Below are 18,483 nucleotides of genomic sequence, written 5' to 3'. Positions count from 1 at the left end.
GTCCAGAGACACCCCCGGTTCAAATTTCTCCGGAGGGATGTTCTGTGAGATGACAAGTCCACTAAGGCCAAGGACAAATAAAGGAATTACAGGTGATATTTACATCTGAGCCGAACAGCAATGCATGTCCTAAAAAAGGACTGTCTGCTGTCTCAGGCCACACAGGAAGCTGAAATGACCTCGGCCGTCACTATTCCTCTCCCATGGGGGACAAAAGGAAAAGAAATAAATATGGGTTCCCCTACAGTCCATGAGCAAACCCCCAAATCCTTTGGGAGTTGTCTAGTCCTGGCCCCGAATCGCTTATAGACTGAGCCTCAATAATTTCATTCAAAGACAGATGAGGCTGTGGGAGACCTTGCCAGTCACAGCTCCACTCGTCTTGCATGCTCAGTCGCTTCAGTTGCGACCCCATGGACTGTAGCCCGCCAGGCTCCTCTGTCCATGGGTTTCCCAGGAAAGAATACTAGAGCAGGTTGCCATGCCCTCCTCCAGGGGATCTTCCTGATCAAGGGATTGAACCCATGTCTCTTAGGTGTCTTGCATTGGCGGGCAGATTCTTTACCACTAGCACCACCTGGGTGGGTTCTGGCCAAATTCCCTGGCTCTTGAAGCAGGTGACAAACACTAACATCACAGGCTCCACATTCTCTCTGCAAGAACAACTGAGATGCTCAACACGGGTCCACCGGGGCATGTGAACCCCACATCCTTCCTAACACCACCTCTCTCTGTCTGGGTAGGAAGACCTGCAACATGGTCAGACCCTAGAAAACTGCAAGAAAACTGAGGCAGCAAGTGACCGTCTAAGAGGCATGGGCTTGGAACTGCCCAAGAAGAGTTTCTACTCTCCTTTCATGGTTCACTCAGATCCTGTCAGCGGCCATGGGTCTGGGGATGGTGATAGAACAGGAAAGAGGGCTATCTGGACTCAGTAGTCACCAAAGTATCAGAATAAATCACTTTCAAAGCAAAAGGTAAAAGAGACTTACAAGAGACAAAGTTATCCGTGCTCTCTGCAAAAAAAAAGACAGAGATAATTAACAAACGTAATAAAAATCGGAACAGCCTCGCTCTATCTTCTTCATAGCTATGACCTCTCCCACTCACCATGATCCCCTGTTGCCCTGGCAACTGAAAGCTAAAACCCTTGGCATGTCAACCCTCCCCCACCCCTTTTTACTCTTTAGAAGGTGGTCTTCTAAATAAAGGAATAAGAGCTAAAACTCCTGGATTTCAAGGGAGGTGGCCTGGCCCACCTGGAGACTAGAAACCAAAACATGAGATGAAGAATTAAATCTAGACTCCGCATCGCACCCACAGCCTTCCCTCAGGTATGCAGTGTGTTGGGGATGCTGGCGGAACATTAGAGCCCAGAAGAAATGCTGCAGGATGGGCTTCGGTGATCTTCCTGGGAAACGCCAGGAATTGTGATCTCAGTCTCAATTCCCAATTGTAAAGTTTATTCTAGAGGTCACTGAGACATGCTTGGGGATCCCTCTAGAATCTATTTCCCAGATGAAAATGTGTTATTGAGTCTTCAGCCTTTAGAAATGATCACCTAATAATGAAAGCCAATCATTATTGGGCATTGATTATGAGATGGGGGTGTGCAAAATGCTTTATGTAACACATCACCCAATCCTTATATCCACCCTGGGAGATGGGTAGCATTACACCCTTTCATCAGGAGAGTAAAAAGACATATAGAGATCAAGTGACTAATTGAATGTCACTCATCTAAGAAGGGATACACCTGGATTCAAGCCTGGGCTCGGAACCAGTTTATCAGAGATTCTCAAACTTCAGCCTGACACAGAAGCATCCAGGAGATGACCACTACCATCCTCCAACAGAAAGAATGAGGGCTTCTTGGAGAAATGCATAATTCCAGGGGTGGGGAAGAAAAAGTAAAAGGTGTACCTAGAACACCTTGTGGTATTGAAAAGCAAGAAAGCATACAAAAATTATTAGGGGAAGGAAGAAAGGATGCAGGAGCCACCGTGAGGGGTTTCCAATGGCCAATTTGGGGATGATTTGAGCAACAAAATATAATGACAGTCATAGGTTGTTATGAGCTGAATTATTTATTTATGTTATGAGCTGCCCAAAATTCATACGTGGAAGTCCTAACACCTAGTACCTTAAACTATGACTATATTTAAAGATAGTGTCTTTAAGAGGTAATTAAGTTAAAGCCATTAGCAACCTAGAGGGATAGGTGGGATAGGAGGGTGGGAAGGAGGTTCAAGAGTGAGGGGACACATGTATACTTATGACTGATTCACACTGTTGTATGGCAGAAGCCAACACAACATTGTAAAGCAATTATCCTCCAATTAAAAAAATAAATATTTTTCTCCCCTTGCAAAAAGTTCAGAAAAAATAAACTCATTAGGGTGGGCACTAATCCAATATGACTTGTGTCCTTATAAGAGGGCATTAGGATATAGTTATACAGAGACAGATGAAGACACACGGAGATGACAACCACCTGCAAGCCAAGGAGACAGGCTCAGAAAGAACCAACCCTTCTGATACCTTGATCTCAGACTGCAAGCCTCCAGAATTGTAAGAAGATAAATTTATGCTGCTTAAGCCATTTAGTCCCTGACACTTTTCCTCATCGCAGCTTTAGCAAATTAACACATGGATTGTAATTCACAGAACAAAATAAATACCCATGAGTCCATACTGATGTAAGAAGTAATTTAATCAACAAATGAGGAAGAAAAAGAAAGCTCTTCCTTACAATAAAATTCCAATTAATAAATAGAGAGGAAAGGATGGAACTAGAAAAAAATCACCATTGACAAATGGCACGTTAATATTTGATTCAGGCAAGAATCACCAATGAATGCTAAAATTAATATGTGAAAGAATGATAAGAAATGACATTTATAAAGCTTCAAAATATGATGCTTATTAATTACAGAAGGGAAAAAAACTATCACTTTGCAGTGGAGAAACCTGGCAGACACCATCTTGACCAAGTGAGAAAGTTAACATTACAGGTAATAAAAGGTACAGACATCATGTACCCCCAACACGATGCACCAAAAGGGTACAATGTTACTTCTGTGGTGCTCTTACCAAAAATGCATACCTGGCATTCAACTGTGAGAAAGCCAAGCAAACCCAAGCTGTAGGATGGCCTACATATAACTAGTGAGGATTCTTCAAAGGACGCAGATCATGAAAGACAAAGAGAGGCTGAAGAACTAAGAGAATACGGTAGCATGGCAGCCAAATGCAATGTATAATCCTGGATTGGATCTCGAGAAGAGAAGGACAACTGATAAAATTTAGATAAAGTCTGTAGATTAGGTAATAGGGTTGTATCAGTGTCACTCCTGGTTGTGATCACTGCACTGTGATTATGTAAGATGGCAACATTGGGGGAAGCTGGGTGAAGGGTGTAAGAAAGTCTTTTGTACTCTTTTGCAATTTGGCGGGGAGGTGTAAATCCCAATCTATTTCAAAATCAAGAACTTTAAAAGTTTTTAACTTTTTAAAAAAAGAAATACGGATTATTGGTCCTCACCCCAGAGTTTCTGTTTCAGGAGGTCTGGAGTGGGTTTTGAGAATTTGCATTTTGACCAAGTTTTCAGGTGATGAGGATGCTGCTGCTCCCTTTGAGAACCCCTGCATTGTAGTACAGCTCCTCCTGTCACAAGCCTACCACACCCTGAAAACAACAGCTCATTCATTCATTCCTCATGGACCTTCTATTTACCAGGCATTTGGCTAACTAAGCTTTCAGTCATTGCAGCCGTAGCTCCATTCTCTAACTACCTGTGGAGAAAAGGATGCTTTCTATAAGGAAGGAGTCCTTTAAAGAAAGTTCTACACACAGTCAATGCACTGTGAATAGATTTCTTGTTCATCATCTGCTTTTTGTTGTTTCAAGGGACAGCAATACAGCTTTGCCCAAATTCCTGAGCATGCCCTTCATACCCCCAGCCTCTTCTAAACTTCAAGTGACCAATTACCTGATTTGGGAGGAAGATGGGGGTCAAAGGACCCTAGCTGTGGCTTCAGAGAAAACAGACGTGCCAGATCAACTCATAGTTAAAACTGATTTGCATATTTCTCATAAGGCATTTCTTTATTGGAGAATAGTCTCATGTCAGCCAAATGTTTTGGCCTAATCTGTGAACCCTGTAATCTCTCGGTGAGCCTATGAATGCTTAGCTCCTTTGCAGGAGCCTGGAGACATGTATTCACCCAGGAAACACATGAGACCTGGAACAGCAGACCTCCAGGGTTCTGTTTAACCTGTGGGAGGACTCGAAACTTCACCCTGGAAGAGGATGGTACCCAAGAGTGGTCCTCATCTCTGCCTGCACCAGCAGGCTGGGAGAACAACTGGACTAGAGTGCCAAGGCAGCATCTGAATCCCAAAGGGGACCGGGCACGAATGGAAGGCATCTGCCTCCTCCAGATCCCAAACTCCTCAAGAAAAACTCAGTGGGAAAAGCCAGTGGGGTCCAGAGAAAAGAGAAGGGAGGCGGCAGCTTGCATCCAGACAGACAGAGATGCACTGAGACGTGATGATGTGAAGAGATGGCCTGGCTTCAGATGTGAGGACAGGGGAGGGAGCTGCGCCAGGCGTCCACATGCTCGGCCCACCCCGCCCAGACGGCCACACGCGGCTGCCCCCTCCGCGTCCCCAGCACCGGCAGGCTGGGAGCACATTCTAGTCTCAACAAGTTCCTGAGGGGAAAGAAGCCAGCCTTGATACCATTAAGGGCGTTGGCACAATGGTGTCTCCCCTTGGTGGTACCCAGGGCCCTGAGGGAATTCTGGTTTCTGCTGTCACAATGAAGAGACTTCCTGGCCAAATGAAAAAAGGAGAATTCAAGAGTTATGGCAGCTCACTTGTTCCTAAATGTTTTGTCAGGTATTCACAGATATTTGTTGCAGGAGTGCAGGCAAACACACATACACACACATCTGCATACATGTGCATGCACACATAAATAGACACATATATGCACACATACACTCGTACACATACATACATACACATAAACACATAAATGCACACACATACTCACACATGAACATTCACACATATACAAACACATACACATGTGCGCGCACACACCCCTTGCATACACACATACACACACATACATGCACACACGTAAAAAACACATGCATACATACAGGCACACATGTACACATAAACACACATACAAGCACATTCACCCATACACACATGCACACACATACACACACCTCCCTTGCATACACACATACACACACATAAATACACACATACATACATATACACATGCATGCACACCATGCATACACACATACATGCACATACAGGCACACACACAAAAACATACATTCTTTCATACATACACAAATGCATACACATACATGCATGTACATACATGCATGTATGCACACACATACATGTGTGCGTGCACATTCGCCCATACACACATACAAACACATACACATACACGTGCACACACACACACACACACTCTCTTGGCAACATTTCCCTTCCTATCACATCATTATGTAAGGATCCCTCATGGTGACCTTCCAGGTACCACCCTGACCCTGACATGATCCTCAGCCTCCCCTGACACTCAGATCCCTGACTCCTCACAGTCCCACTCTTACACCCAGATCCTTTTTGGTGGCCCCTCCAAGATCCTGGAACATGAAAGAAGATTCCATGCTTCTAGAACACATCTTCCTTTCCAAGGACTGGCTCCTACACTAAGGCTTAAACTCCAGGCAGAACATTCTAGTGCTTCCCTGTAAATGCAGAAGGAACCACCAACATTTGCATAGGATGTGAAGCTTACAAAAAGCTTTCCCAGCATATTTTCATCTCAATGTCCTGCTCGGAGAAAATCCTCTGATCGAAGCCTCTGCATCTTCAGACGTCTCCACTCAGTGTATTCATTTCAATCCAATCTCTCCTGTGGGCCTCGGACCCACGAACAGTCAAGAAAGAAGACCCTCACCTTCAGATCTCCATCCCCTCCCCAAACAAATCCACTTTCAGTTGTCCTTGGATGTTTTTTTAAAAAAATAAAAATAAAAACAAACTAGTTCTGCTCTTACTCTGTACCAAGCACTGTGGGAGATATTTTAGGCAGTTTGATCCAGTGTCTGTGAATTAATCTTCACCACCATCTCTGAGGCAGAAGCAAGAGGGCTGAATAAGCTGCCTGAGATCACAGAGCTGATGGGCAGCTGAGTGAGAATCTGAACCCTAGCTTGTGACTCCATAACTACCACCTTCGATGAAACTGCCTGAAGACGGTCTGTTAGAACTTCCCAGCTTGATTACAGGGTGACTACCAATTCTAGAACTCCTGAACTCAACTCCTTAAATCTCCACCTGGAATCATGGCCAACAGCAGTTGAACCATCCCTCTGTCCAGACATAGGGCAAAACACTTGGCAGACATCACTTCATTCATCCTCGGACTATTTAGGCAGCAGCTCCGGTTACCATCCCCATTTTACAGATGAAGAAGCAGAGGCATCTCATGCCCACCGTGTGCCAAGCTCCATTCTAGGAGCTGAGGCCACCTCTCCAGTAGGACCACAGATGCAGTTTGCACCTCAATCTGTCTGATTTCAGACCTTGGACTCTTAACCTCCATGCTTTGCTGCCTGGAAGCAAGACGGGTACAAATGACAAATACAACCTCCCCACCACTTTACAGCAAGGGAAGAGCAGGAACCCACCAAGAGCCTTTGCACCCAGGGCTCAGCAGGGGTGCAGTTTACTGCCTGCGTCACCAGATAACCGACTCTCCTGAATGCCTAGCTACTTTGTCACCGACACGATTGGCCCATCTCTTCCCTGTCACTGCCGTTTCATCATCCATTGATTCCTTTACGAACAAGCAAACCTTCGCACAGGATGGCCCTGGCAGGGTGCAGGTGAGCGGTTTGCCTTCAAGCTCCTCTGTGACTCCACCCTCTCCCCTGCCTCCTCGGTCCACCACATGCCACGCCAGCAGTTGGCAAATAAGAGCATCTGAATTTTCAGGGTGGGAGGGCTTGTTAAGACACAGACTGCTGGGCCCCACCCCACAAGTCCTGACTCAGTAGGTCTGGGTGGGGCTCTAGGGTTTGAGTTCTAACACCTGCCCAGGTGGTGTGGACGCTGCTGCTCTGGGGACCGCTCCTGGAGAACAACTGGCCTGATTAGAGTCGATAGGTGATAGGGGTGTCCAGAGGTGATGAGGCGGGGCAACTGTGTCTCTTGGGGACAGAGAAGGTGTACGTATGGCTGGGAGGACTCAGAGAAGGGCTTCCCTCCCCGTGGGAAAAGCCATGCCCCGCACCATTCCACTGCTTCTGCTGCCCCACAGCCAGCACACCCTCTGTGGACAGGAGCCGGAGGGTCTTGCCCCACCTCTCAAACATTCAAGAGCTCCCCCTCTCTCCAGACCCCAGGAGTTTCCCTTTGAGAACAGAAGCATCACTTGGCAGGGGCTTCACTCCTCACTCATGAGGGAGTGTAGATTCTCCTCTTTTTTTAAAAAAGAAAACATGTATTGGAGGATAGTCGCTGTACAATGACCTGTCAGTTTCTGCCACACAGCAGAGTGAATCACCATACGTACGCACATAAATCCTCTTTTCTGGGTTTCCTCCCCATTTAGGTCCCCACAGAACATTGAGCAGAGTTCTCTGTGCCATACGGTAGGTTCTCGTTAGTTATCTATTTTATACTCAGTAGAGTATACATGTCAACCTCAATCTCCCAATTCATCCCACCTCGCCTTTCCCCCATCAGTGTTCATACACCTCCTCTTTAAAAACAGAGTCCATTCTCTAATCACCAGATGGGCATGAGCAGGGCAAAGGGCCACTCCAGCCCTTAATGCCAACAAAGCCTAGCCTGACTTTACGGTCCTGAAAAGCAAAGCATCTCGGCATCTAAAGCTCACTGCTTCCACAGTGCCAACCAGGACTCTTCCAGTTCTTAAAAAGCCCCGTGTGACCCACAGTGGGAAGTGTCCTGAGGCCCTTTACTGGGTATACTAGGAATGATGATGGAAGTGTCAGACCATATGGGATGGCCAGGGTCTCAAGCATTGGCACATTCTCAGTCCTCTCCTGAGCGACGGTGTCATCGCTGCTCCACAGAACTCCGTGCAAGAATTTAGCTTCCCAGGCAGTCTCGTCTCCCCGGAGTGTCTCTCAGAGTCTCCAGAGTTCAAGTTTCCTTGTGCTAAGATTTAAAAGGCCCCTTGGAGCTGCTCCCTGATGGTTATCTGTACGTTGTAAAGTCACCTTCACATAAGCAGGTGCTGCAGCGCTAGTCCTCCTCTGCCGTGTGAGTGTGTGTGTGTGTGTGTGTGAGCGCGCGCATGATATCAGTCTTCACTGATATCTTTACTGATATCTGCTTTACCCTTTACCTCATTAGAAGCCTGGATTTCTAGGAATTGAAGGCTGAGAGGTCCTCTAGCTTGTTCCCAGCAGAAATCAGCAAGGTCATCAAAGATACATGACTTCACTAATAGAAACTTATCAGCTGCCAAATCTACCAAGAGATGCTGCAGCCACCTTCACTAAACTCTTGGAGTGTTTTCTTCTCCTCCAACTTCAGGAAGATATTGGAAATATTCCAGCCCAGACAAAGACAGACTCCCTTCCCAAATATTCAAACAAAATTTTTTCATTATTTCAATGACCTCTCCTTCCCCCACCCATCCACTGGATGTCAGCACCATTCAGGTTGAGGGCATCAGGAACTCCCCACCCATCAAATCACCACAGCATTAGAGGGAAGGAGCCACAGGCCTGGAAGCATCAACCCCAGGCAAAGCCTTGCTTCTACCCAGCAAGTGGAAAGAGATTTAACTTGTCTGTTAAACGTGGGGATGAATCAGAGAGACCTTGAAGCCTCATACATGGAAGATCATCAAACCATCATTAGGTACCAAAGCCTGAGACACACGCTTTGTCTACTTTAAGTTATTTAATAAAAGTCACAAGATTCTTATAGGAGCAGTACCATCATGCCCATTTCACAGATGAGGATGTTGAGGTAATGATCAGGCCCAGAATCCCCCAACAAACAAAGGACTGGGTCCAAATTCCCCACCATTCCGACCCAGTTCCCAAGTCCCTACTTACTCTACCATAATACCGTATACCCTTATATGCATAGCTGTGTATTTCCAAGAGGCCTTGGTTTTTACTGTGACCACTAACAGAAAACAGAGACTGTATCTAATTTATATAAAACTCTGGTGGTGGCCGAAGATGTTGCAAAGTGTGTGTGGTTGCTGGTGATGATGGTATCCGTGTTGACGCTGCTTCACCCCTCAAGCCCCCACACCCCGACCCCCCTGAGCGCCTGGAGGGATCGGCCACCCCAGGGCAGTTCCACCCTCACCTGGAAAGGGCTCCTTGAGGAAGTGGCCATTGATGGTCTGGTTGGCGGTGCCCAGGGGGTTCTTGGCGATGAGGGTGTAGTTGCCGTTGTTGTAGTGGGTGGGCTTGTTGAAGAGCAGGCAGCCCTCAGAGACCTCGCCCTCCTGGTAGTACTCCACGTGGATGATCTTGGACTCACGCAGCGGCTGGCCGTTGTGCAGCCAGTGCAGCGTGGGTGGCGGGTTGCCACGGACCACGAACTCGATGCAGTGCTCCAGGCGTAGCTCGGGCTCCTCCAGGCTCACCACACGCGGGGGGTCTGCCAGGGGACAGGCCAGCTGAAGCCCAGGACACGGAACCTCCCATGTCCTCGAGCAGCCTTCCAGGAGCTGGGGCAGGCAGCCCAATTCTTCATGCGTGCATGCATGCTCAGTCATATCTGACTTTTGCAATCCCATGGACTGTACCCCACCAGGCTCCTCTGTCTATGGGATTATCCCAGCAAGAATACTGGAGTGGGTTGCGATTTCCTTCTCCATTTCCCAACCCAGGGGTCTAGCGTCTCCTGTATGGGCAGGTGGATTCTTTATCACTGTGCTACCTGAGAAGCCCCAATTCTTCGACATCAGCTCTAAAAAGACTAAGGGAATCGGAAGTCCCATAGCCCCCACCAAACCAACACCATCCCTAAATGGGTGAAGAGATGTCTGTCTTCGCCCAAGCTTCCTGGATCCACTGTAACCGGAGGGTCCCTCTCATGACCTTTGTTGGGGGGTGGGGCATAAACATTCAGTCTACTATACTGTCTAAGAATTCCTTAAAGAGATGAGTTCCTCTTGGCTAAAGGAAGACTAAGAATGTAAGACAAGTTGGCAGAATTTATCTTTTTTTTTAAGATTTATTTTTTTTAATGTTGGCCATTTATAAAGTCTATGGAATTTGTTACAACATTGCTTCTGTTTTATGTTTTGGTCTCCAGGCAAGTGGGATCTTAGTTTCCCAACCAGGGAATGAACCCGCACCCCCTGCATTGGAAGGCAAAGTCTTAACCACTGGACCATCAGGGAAGTCCCGCTAGAATTTCCCTTAAAAGCATCTTCGTTAAGCCAAAAGAGAAACAAAATTTCATACTAAAGGTCATTCAATGACCCCAGATCCTTGCATTTGGTGCATAGATAAGCACGAAAGTCATTAACTTCAGATATCTGGTTTTGGTGTGTGTGTGTGTGTTTGGTGTGATTAGCAGTAATTTACCAAGAAGTGTGCATGACTACATGTATTTCCCAGCCAAAACAATTCATATATATGCTTGTCCATTCCCTGTCTCTATGGAGTAGCTCCTCAGAGAACTTTTAGAGGTTTAACAAAAGGCAGACTTGAACCAACTTAGGAGTGAGCAGATGTGAGTTGGAGGCCCAGCACCTTCTGAGGGACAGGGACACACTCTCTGGGGTTACTAGCCAAGGACTGACTTGACTTGCCCAGAACTGCCCCACAGGAGTCTCTGCCCTCCCAGTGGACCAGGCCCACTGCAGCGGCCCCACCCCGCCCAGCCTCCTGTGCCGAGACCCCCAGGGCCCCAGCCGCCCTCCACAGTGGGGCCCACTCACAGTGGACAGTGAGGGCCACGCTGGCGTTGCTCATGCCCACCACGTTCTCAGCGATGCACGTCAGGGTGAAGCCGTTGTCCTCACTCGTCACATTCACCAGCGTCAGGTTGATGGCGTGAACGTTGGTCCAGTTCAGATTTGTCTAAAACCCCAAGAAAACAGACAACCATCAGACGTATAAAATAAGCTCCAGGGATATACTGTACAGCACAGGGAATAGAGCTAATATTTTATAATAACTGAAAAAACATTTAAGACTGTAAATTTTAAGTTACATATACTTTACCACATAAAAATTTTTAAAAAAGATTCAAAACAGAAAAATCAGATGATGGCACCAAAACCAAGACAATAATCAGTTTCCACAAGCTTCCCCCAACAAACTCCCCAACACCTTCAGGAATCAAAAGGAAAGACAGGCAGAAAGTGAAAGAGGGCTATCCAGTGAAGGCACGCTGACTAAAGGCCAAGCTCTCTACAGTTAAGAGCTCAGGTAACCCTCACACTTACCCTATGAGGTGAATGACAGCATTATACCCATTTCACAGATGAGGAAGGTAAGATACAGAGATGTTTATAGTCTGCTTAAGATCAATTTGGCCAGAAAAAGTTGTGGGTGGGTGGCACCCAAGTCTCCACCTTTCTTCTTGTAGAGAGAGGACCACAAACTTCCCCTCTTCTTCTTTCTTATTCTGACATCTCTTGCTTCTCTTCATGATTCAGCTCATTAAGACTAATAGGTGCCAGGGCCCAAGGCCACACCTACCTGGTGGGTGTTGATGGACTGCAGGCCCGTGACTATCCAGTCCACGTCGGGCAGGGGCGAGCCCGAGCCATTGCAGGTGATGACAGCATTGTCACCCTCTCGTACGGTCAGGTTGGCATGGCTCACGCTGATCTCAGGAAGGTCTGGGAGGGAGGACAGGGCAGGTGAATAGATAAGGAAGAGCTTGTGACCAAAACTCTGTCCATGAGGGCAATGGTGGCACTTCCTGCTTTGTCTAATAATGACTACAACACAACCTGCTTGACCTCTTAAAAGTACCCCAAGTCTCAGAAGCCTCACACCAGCTCCAGACATCAGATCTCAGGACGTAAGCCCATGCAGCTTTTACTGGTGGAGGGGATGGCGGGCAGGGTTGGAGGGGAGGACAGTTGCTCAAGGCATGCAACTCTAGCAATGACATCAAATGGCATCTTCCACTTTGGGCACTGGCTCTCAAAACTTTGATCCGCTTCAGACTCCCCTGAGGAGCTCACTAGAAATTCACATTTCCAAACTCATCCCCAGACATTCTGATCTCGTAAGTCAGAGATGAGTGATCAGGCCCACACATCTGCTTCTCTAAAAGTCCCTTAGACGTTCCTGATAAAGGAGACCCGGAGACCACACCGGCACCTGCACTCCTTCAGGTTTGCTTAATAAGAAACTGACAGGGTGCAGGGACTCTGGTCCGATCACAAAGAGGGCACACGTAACCCTTTTCTGCATCCCTGAAACCAAGAGTCCCCAGCCTCCAGAACCTAATGCCTGATGATCTGAGGTGGAGCTGATGTAATAAAAATAGGAATAAAGTGTACAATAAATGTAATGTACTTGAATCATCCCCAAACCATGCCATCCCCCACCCTCCGTCCAAGGAAGAACTGTCTTCCACGAAACCAGTTCCTAGTGCCAGAAAGAATGGGGACTGCTGCCTGAAGCCAACCTTCCCACAGCTGGCTCATGAAGGGACAGGAGCAAGCAGGAAGTAAGAGGGGAGCCAGATCCGCAGCCAATGCGGAGAATTCGAGGCTGGGAGGGCAGTGGGGATGGAAAGCCCTGGCTTCCTCTACTGATGTGCCGCACCATCCCTGGGGTCTGTGGGAGGTGGGCGTGGAGCCAGCCGGGCCAGGGGCCTCGCTCACCGCACTGGCTGATGTTCATGCGGAAGAGGGGCAGCTGGGAGCCATCGGCGCCGATGCAGTAGAGGTTCTGACTGTTGAGCTTGGCCTCCCCCTGCTCCTGCCACAGCTGCATCCAGCGGATGTCACAGCTGCAGTTGAAGAAGTTCTGCTCCAACCTCCTGTGGACGAGAAGCAAGGGAAGGGAACCCCTGAACCAAGGGAGGCCCCGCTCCCTCCCAGGGCCCTGAAGCCAAAGGCCACCCACCTGCTCCTCAGACTCATGAGAGAAGGCATTTGGCAGCATCTCTAAAGAAGTATTGAGCACCAAAGAATTGATCTTTCGAACTGTGGTACTGAAAAAGACTCTTGAGAGTCCCTTGAACAGCAAGGAGATCAAACCAGTCCATCCTAAAGGAGATCAGTCCTGAATGTACATTGGAAGGACTGATGCTGAGGCTGAAGCACCAATACTTTGGCCACCTGATGCAAAGAGCCGACTTATTGGAAAAGACCCTGATGCTGGGAAAGATTGAGGGCAGGAGGAGAAGGGGACCACAGAGGATGAGATGGCTGGATGGCAGGACTGACTCTATGAACATGAGTTTGAGTAAGCTCTGGGAGACAGTGAAGGGCAGGGAAGCCTGGAATGCTGCATGCAGTCCATGAGGTTGCAAAGAGTCGGACACATCTGAGCGACTGAACAACTAAAGAAGTAACTTCACAGAAGTTCACAAATTTATAGTTTCTAAATGAATAAACTTATTAAAAAGAAAATCCATTCCACTGAACTCATCTGGCGAACAGACCTTTTAATTATGTCATTTTGGGAAGCTCCTATCCTCAAAACCCTCCAAGCGGCCTCCCAACTCATTGAAAGTCAAAGTCAAAGGCCTATGGAATTGGCACCACACTCTGTCACCTCTCATCACCTACCTCACCCTCCCCTCCTCTTCTTCAGCCACACTGACCTCACTGTGGGGCAACGTCAGCAGGATGACCTGCATGCTCCTGCCTCAGGGCCTTTGCACCTGTTGTCCTCTCCGTCTACAGAGTTTGGACCCAGAACGTATCTGTGAGATCAGCTCCCTCGATCTCCTATGGCCTTCTCTGACCACCTCTGTGGGAAAGTCACCCTCAACCCACACCCTCACACTGCCCAGCTTCTCGCCTATTTTCTTCCTTCTAGGATTTGTCACTGCGCAGCATCAGTTTAAATATATATTTGCTTGCTTGGGAATTTGGGACTAGCAGATGCAAACTATTATATATAGAATAGATAAAGAAAAAAGTTTAAAAAAATAAATATTTATTTGCTTTATCTCCCTAAATAAAAATTAAATTCCATCAAAGTCAGAGACATTGACTGTTAGGTTTACTGCCGTATTCCCAATACCTGTAACTGAGCCTGGCACTTAAATACCTGTTGAATGAATAAAAGGAGGAAGAAAAGTGGAAGGAAGGTAAGTATAAAGGAAGGAGGAAGCTTTTCTCCTTGGAGAGAAGGTGGTTAGCCATTTCCAACATTTTCTCAAAGCCCATCTTGGGACCAGCTTGATTCTTTCATAGATTCAACAAAATCCTTCATAAGCACCTCTTCCATGTCTGGCTCTGCCTGGAGTGAGTGCTATTGAAACAGAAATGAATAATCAGTCCCTGTTTCCTGGGAGCATTCATCTTGGTGAAGACGACCATCAACCAGCTTTCAGGCAAAAAGAGAAAAAAAAAAAAAAAACGAGAGGACTTCCCTAGTGGTCCAGTGTCCAAGATTTCACAATCCCAACACAAGGGGCCTGGGTTCCATCCTTGGTCAGGGAACTAGATCCCACATACCGCAACTAAAGACCCTGAATGCCACAATGACAATCAAAGATGCGGCACAGTCAAATAAATAAATAATATTTAAAATAAAAGAAGAAAAGAGAGGCCCTTGGGGGCAGGAATCAATGTTTTCCAGCCAACAGGACCGCAAAGGTAGTATGTGCAAACACCCCCGTATGATATCCTCTTGGTCTAAAAGTACCCATGATTTTTCTCCACACACCACACTCATTCAGCAAAGGAGATAAGAACTAACTTTTATCAAGCATCTGCTTCTCACAACTACACTCGGAGACAACCAAGTCCCATCACCACACAGATGAGGGACTCCCCCTTTCATGTTTGGAAGAGTCAAGTCATGTGCTCAAAGTCCCTCAGCTGTGTGTGGCAGTGAATTTATGTGCTCAGTCATGTCCAACTCTTTGCGACCCCATGGACTGTAGCCTGCCAGGCTCCTCTGTCCATGGAATTCTCCAGGTAAGAATACTGGAGTGGGTTGCCATTTCCTCCTCCAGGGGATCTTACCAACCCAGGGATTAAACACGTCTCCTGTGTCTCCTACACTACAGGTGGATCCTTTACTTGTTGAGTCATAGGGGAAGCCTCAGGGCCTCAAATCTCAGCCTGTTGGAGTCCAAAATCCATGCATCTTCCTCACCATCTATCACGGGCAAGGCATTGCTAGATAGGGGATTCTAAGAGGAGTAAGCAGGACCCCTGACTTTGGGAGCTTGTGGAGGGAGTGACTAGGGAAAAATTAGAGGGCCTGTTACTGACTGGACTGTGAAAACAAGAAAAATAAAGTTGAACCATGGCAGAGAGTTTGTGTCAAGGAGCACCAGGAAATAAAGCTGGAAGGACAAGTGAAAGCCAGATGGTGGAGGACATTCACCGCCACATCAAGAAGCTTGAAATGCATCCAGAAGGCAGTGGGAACCACTGGAGTCCTTGTAGTTGGACAGTGATGTGGACAAAATTGTAAGAAGAGCAATCCAACAATGCTGGACAGGATGAACCAGAGAGGAGGCAAGCTGGAGCCTGGGACATGAGTTAGGACATCCGAGAAACACAGGGTCACGGTGTACAGTGGGGAAGTTTGTCCTCCCAGCCAAAGGGAGGAATAGAGATGAAATCCAGCCTGCACGCCCTTGACCAGACCTGGCACCAGGTATGGGCTCTATCCACCCAGAAGAGGCATCTTTTCTCAGGCACACGCAGGCACCATCCAGACTGGCAGGCTCCAGGTCGGTGCTCTCCAGCTTTTGGGTCTCAGAACTCCTTTTCTCCCTGATAGATGACTGAGGGTCTCAAAGAGCTTTCAGGTGCATGATACTTATCATAATTTACCATATTAGAAATAAAAATTGGGAAAATATTAAAACACAAGAGTGCATTAGCAAAAACTCCACTGAGCATCAGAGGAAGGATTTAGCATACATCACATGGCCTCTAGAAAACTTCTTTGAACAAGGGAGTGAAAAAGGCAAATAACATTGCAGGATTATTATGAAAAGAGATTTAACCTTGTGATCTGCCAATAAGGGTCTTGGGGGTCCCTGGGACTCTGGACCACCATGAGAGAACTGCTGCTCAGTTACTAAGAGCCTGGAATAGAGAGGTAAAAATTGGGGAGTTCAGTTCAGTTCAGTTGCTCTTCGTATCTGACTCTTTGCGACTCCTTGGACTGCAGCACGCCAGGCTTCCCTGTCCATCACCAACTCCCGGAGCTTACTCAAACTCATGTCCATCCAGCTGGTGATGCCATTCAACCATCTCATCCTCTGTTGTCCCCTTCTCCTCCTGCCTTCAATCTTTCCCAGCATCAGGGTCTTTTCAAATGAGTCAGCTCTTCATATCAGGTGGCCAAAGTATTGGAGTTTCAGCTTTAGCATCAGTGCTTCCAATGACTATTCAGGACTGATCTCCTTTAGGATGGACTGGTTGCATCTCCTTGCAGTCCAAGGGACTCTCAAGAGTCTTCTCCAACACCACAGTTCAAAAGCATCAACTCCCCAGCACTCAGCTTTCTTCACAGTCCAACTCTCACATCCATACATGACTACTGGAAAAACCATAGCTTTGACTAGACAGACCTTTGTTGGCAAAGTAACATCTCTGCTTTTTAATATGCTGTCTAGGTTGGTCATAGCTTTTCTTCCAAGGAGTAAGCGTCTTTTAATTTCAGGGCTGCAGTCACCATCTGCAGTGATTTTGGAGCCCAAAAAAATAAAGTCAGCCACTGTTTCCACTGTTACCCCATCTATTTGCCATGAAGTGATGGGACTGGATGCCATGATACTAGTTTCTGAATGTTAAGCTTTAAGCCAACTTTTTCACTCTCCTCTTCCACTTTCATCAAGAGACTCTTTGGTTCTTCTTCGCTTTCTGCTATAAGGATGGTGTCATCTGCAGGTCTGAAGTTATTGATATTTCTCCCAGCAATCTTGATTCCAGCTTGTGCTTCATCCAGCCCGGCATTCTGCATGATGTACTCTGCATATAAGTTAAATAAGCAGGGTGACAATATACAGCCTTGACGTACTCCTTTCCTGATTTGGAACCAGTCTGTTGGTCCATGTCCAGTTCTAACTGTTGCTTCCTGACCTACATACAGTTTTCTCAGGAGGTCGGTCAGGTGGTCTTGTATTCCCATCTCTTTCAGAATTTTCCACAGTTTGTTGTGATCCACACAGTCAAAGGCTTTGTTATAGTCAATAAATCAGAAGTAGATGTTTTTCTGGAACTCTCTTGCTTTTTCGATGATCCAATGGATGTTGGCAATTTGATCTCTGGTTCCTCTGCCTTTTTAAAATCCAGTTTGAACATCTGGAAGTTCACAGTTCACGTATTGCTGCAGCCTGGCTTGGAGAATTTTGAGCATTACTTTACTAGCATGTGAGATGAGTGCAATTGTGCAGTAGTTTGAGCATTCTTTGGTGTTTCCTTTCTTTGGGATTGGAATGAAAACTGACCTTTTCCAGTCCTGTGGCCACTGATGAGTTTTGCACATTTGCTGGCATATTGAGTGCAGCACTTTCATAGCATCATCTTTCAGGATTTGAAATAGCTCAACTGGAATTCCACCATCACTAGCTTTGTTCAGAGTGATGCTTCCTTCCTAAGGCCCACTTGATTTCACATTCCAGGATGTCTGGCTCTAGGTGAGTGATCACACCATCATGGTTATCTGGGTCATGAAGATCTTTTTGTGCAGTTCTCTGTATTCTTGCCACCTCTTCTTAATATCTTCTGCTTCTGTTGGGTCCATACCATTTCTGTCCTTTATTCTGCCCATCTTTGTGTGAAATGTTCCCTTGGTATCTATAATTTTCTTGAGATCTCTAGTCTTTCCCATTCTGTTGTTTTCCTCTATTTCTTTGCACTGATCTCTGAGTGCAAAGTGATCTCTTTCTTATCTCTCCTTGCTGTTCTTTGAAACTCTTCATTCAAAAAGATGCATTCAAATTTGGAACTCTTAATTCAAATTTGGAAAACTCTGCATTCAAATTTGGAATTCTGCAATCAAATTGGGGAGAGTCAAGGGGAAAATGGAGCGGACATCATAAAGGAAGAAAAGGTCAAGTTTGGTGCTTCATTGGAGGTAGAAGAAAAGGAAAGAGTAAAATATGACCCCAAGGTTTTATGCTCCAGGGCAAGGAAGTTAATGGTGGAGAGAAATGTCTTTGGTTGAAAGAAGAGAAGAAATCAGTGGAAAGGAAAAAGGGAAACATATCAGGGCTGGGGTAGGGGGCAGGCCCAGGGGGTGGGGTGGGGAAGGGAAGGTCCTAGG

At 46.7% G+C, this 18,483-nt stretch overlaps 1 protein-coding gene across 8 annotated transcripts in view; it reads right to left on the bottom strand.

Annotated features, from left to right (window-relative positions):
• NTRK3 (neurotrophic receptor tyrosine kinase 3) overlaps window positions 1-18,483 on the bottom strand; it is a 418,664-nt gene that overhangs the window by 273,369 nt on the left and 126,812 nt on the right. For all 8 annotated transcript variants that reach the window (XM_043490362.1, XM_043490363.1, XM_043490359.1 and 5 more), the window contains 5 exons: window positions 12,897-13,054; window positions 11,755-11,897; window positions 10,989-11,130; window positions 9,401-9,697; window positions 993-1,016 (listed from right to left, as the gene is read on the bottom strand). In XM_043490362.1, the coding sequence (XP_043346297.1) occupies window positions 993-1,016; window positions 9,401-9,697; window positions 10,989-11,130; window positions 11,755-11,897; window positions 12,897-13,054 (764 nt within the window). The remainder of the gene's footprint in view (window positions 1-992; window positions 1,017-9,400; window positions 9,698-10,988; window positions 11,131-11,754; window positions 11,898-12,896; window positions 13,055-18,483) is intronic.

Source organism: Cervus canadensis, chromosome 17, assembly GCF_019320065.1.
Source record: "Cervus canadensis isolate Bull #8, Minnesota chromosome 17, ASM1932006v1, whole genome shotgun sequence".
In the NCBI taxonomy this organism is placed as follows: Eukaryota; Metazoa; Chordata; class Mammalia; order Artiodactyla; family Cervidae; genus Cervus; species Cervus canadensis.
This window is presented reverse-complemented; position numbering and strand designations above follow the sequence as displayed.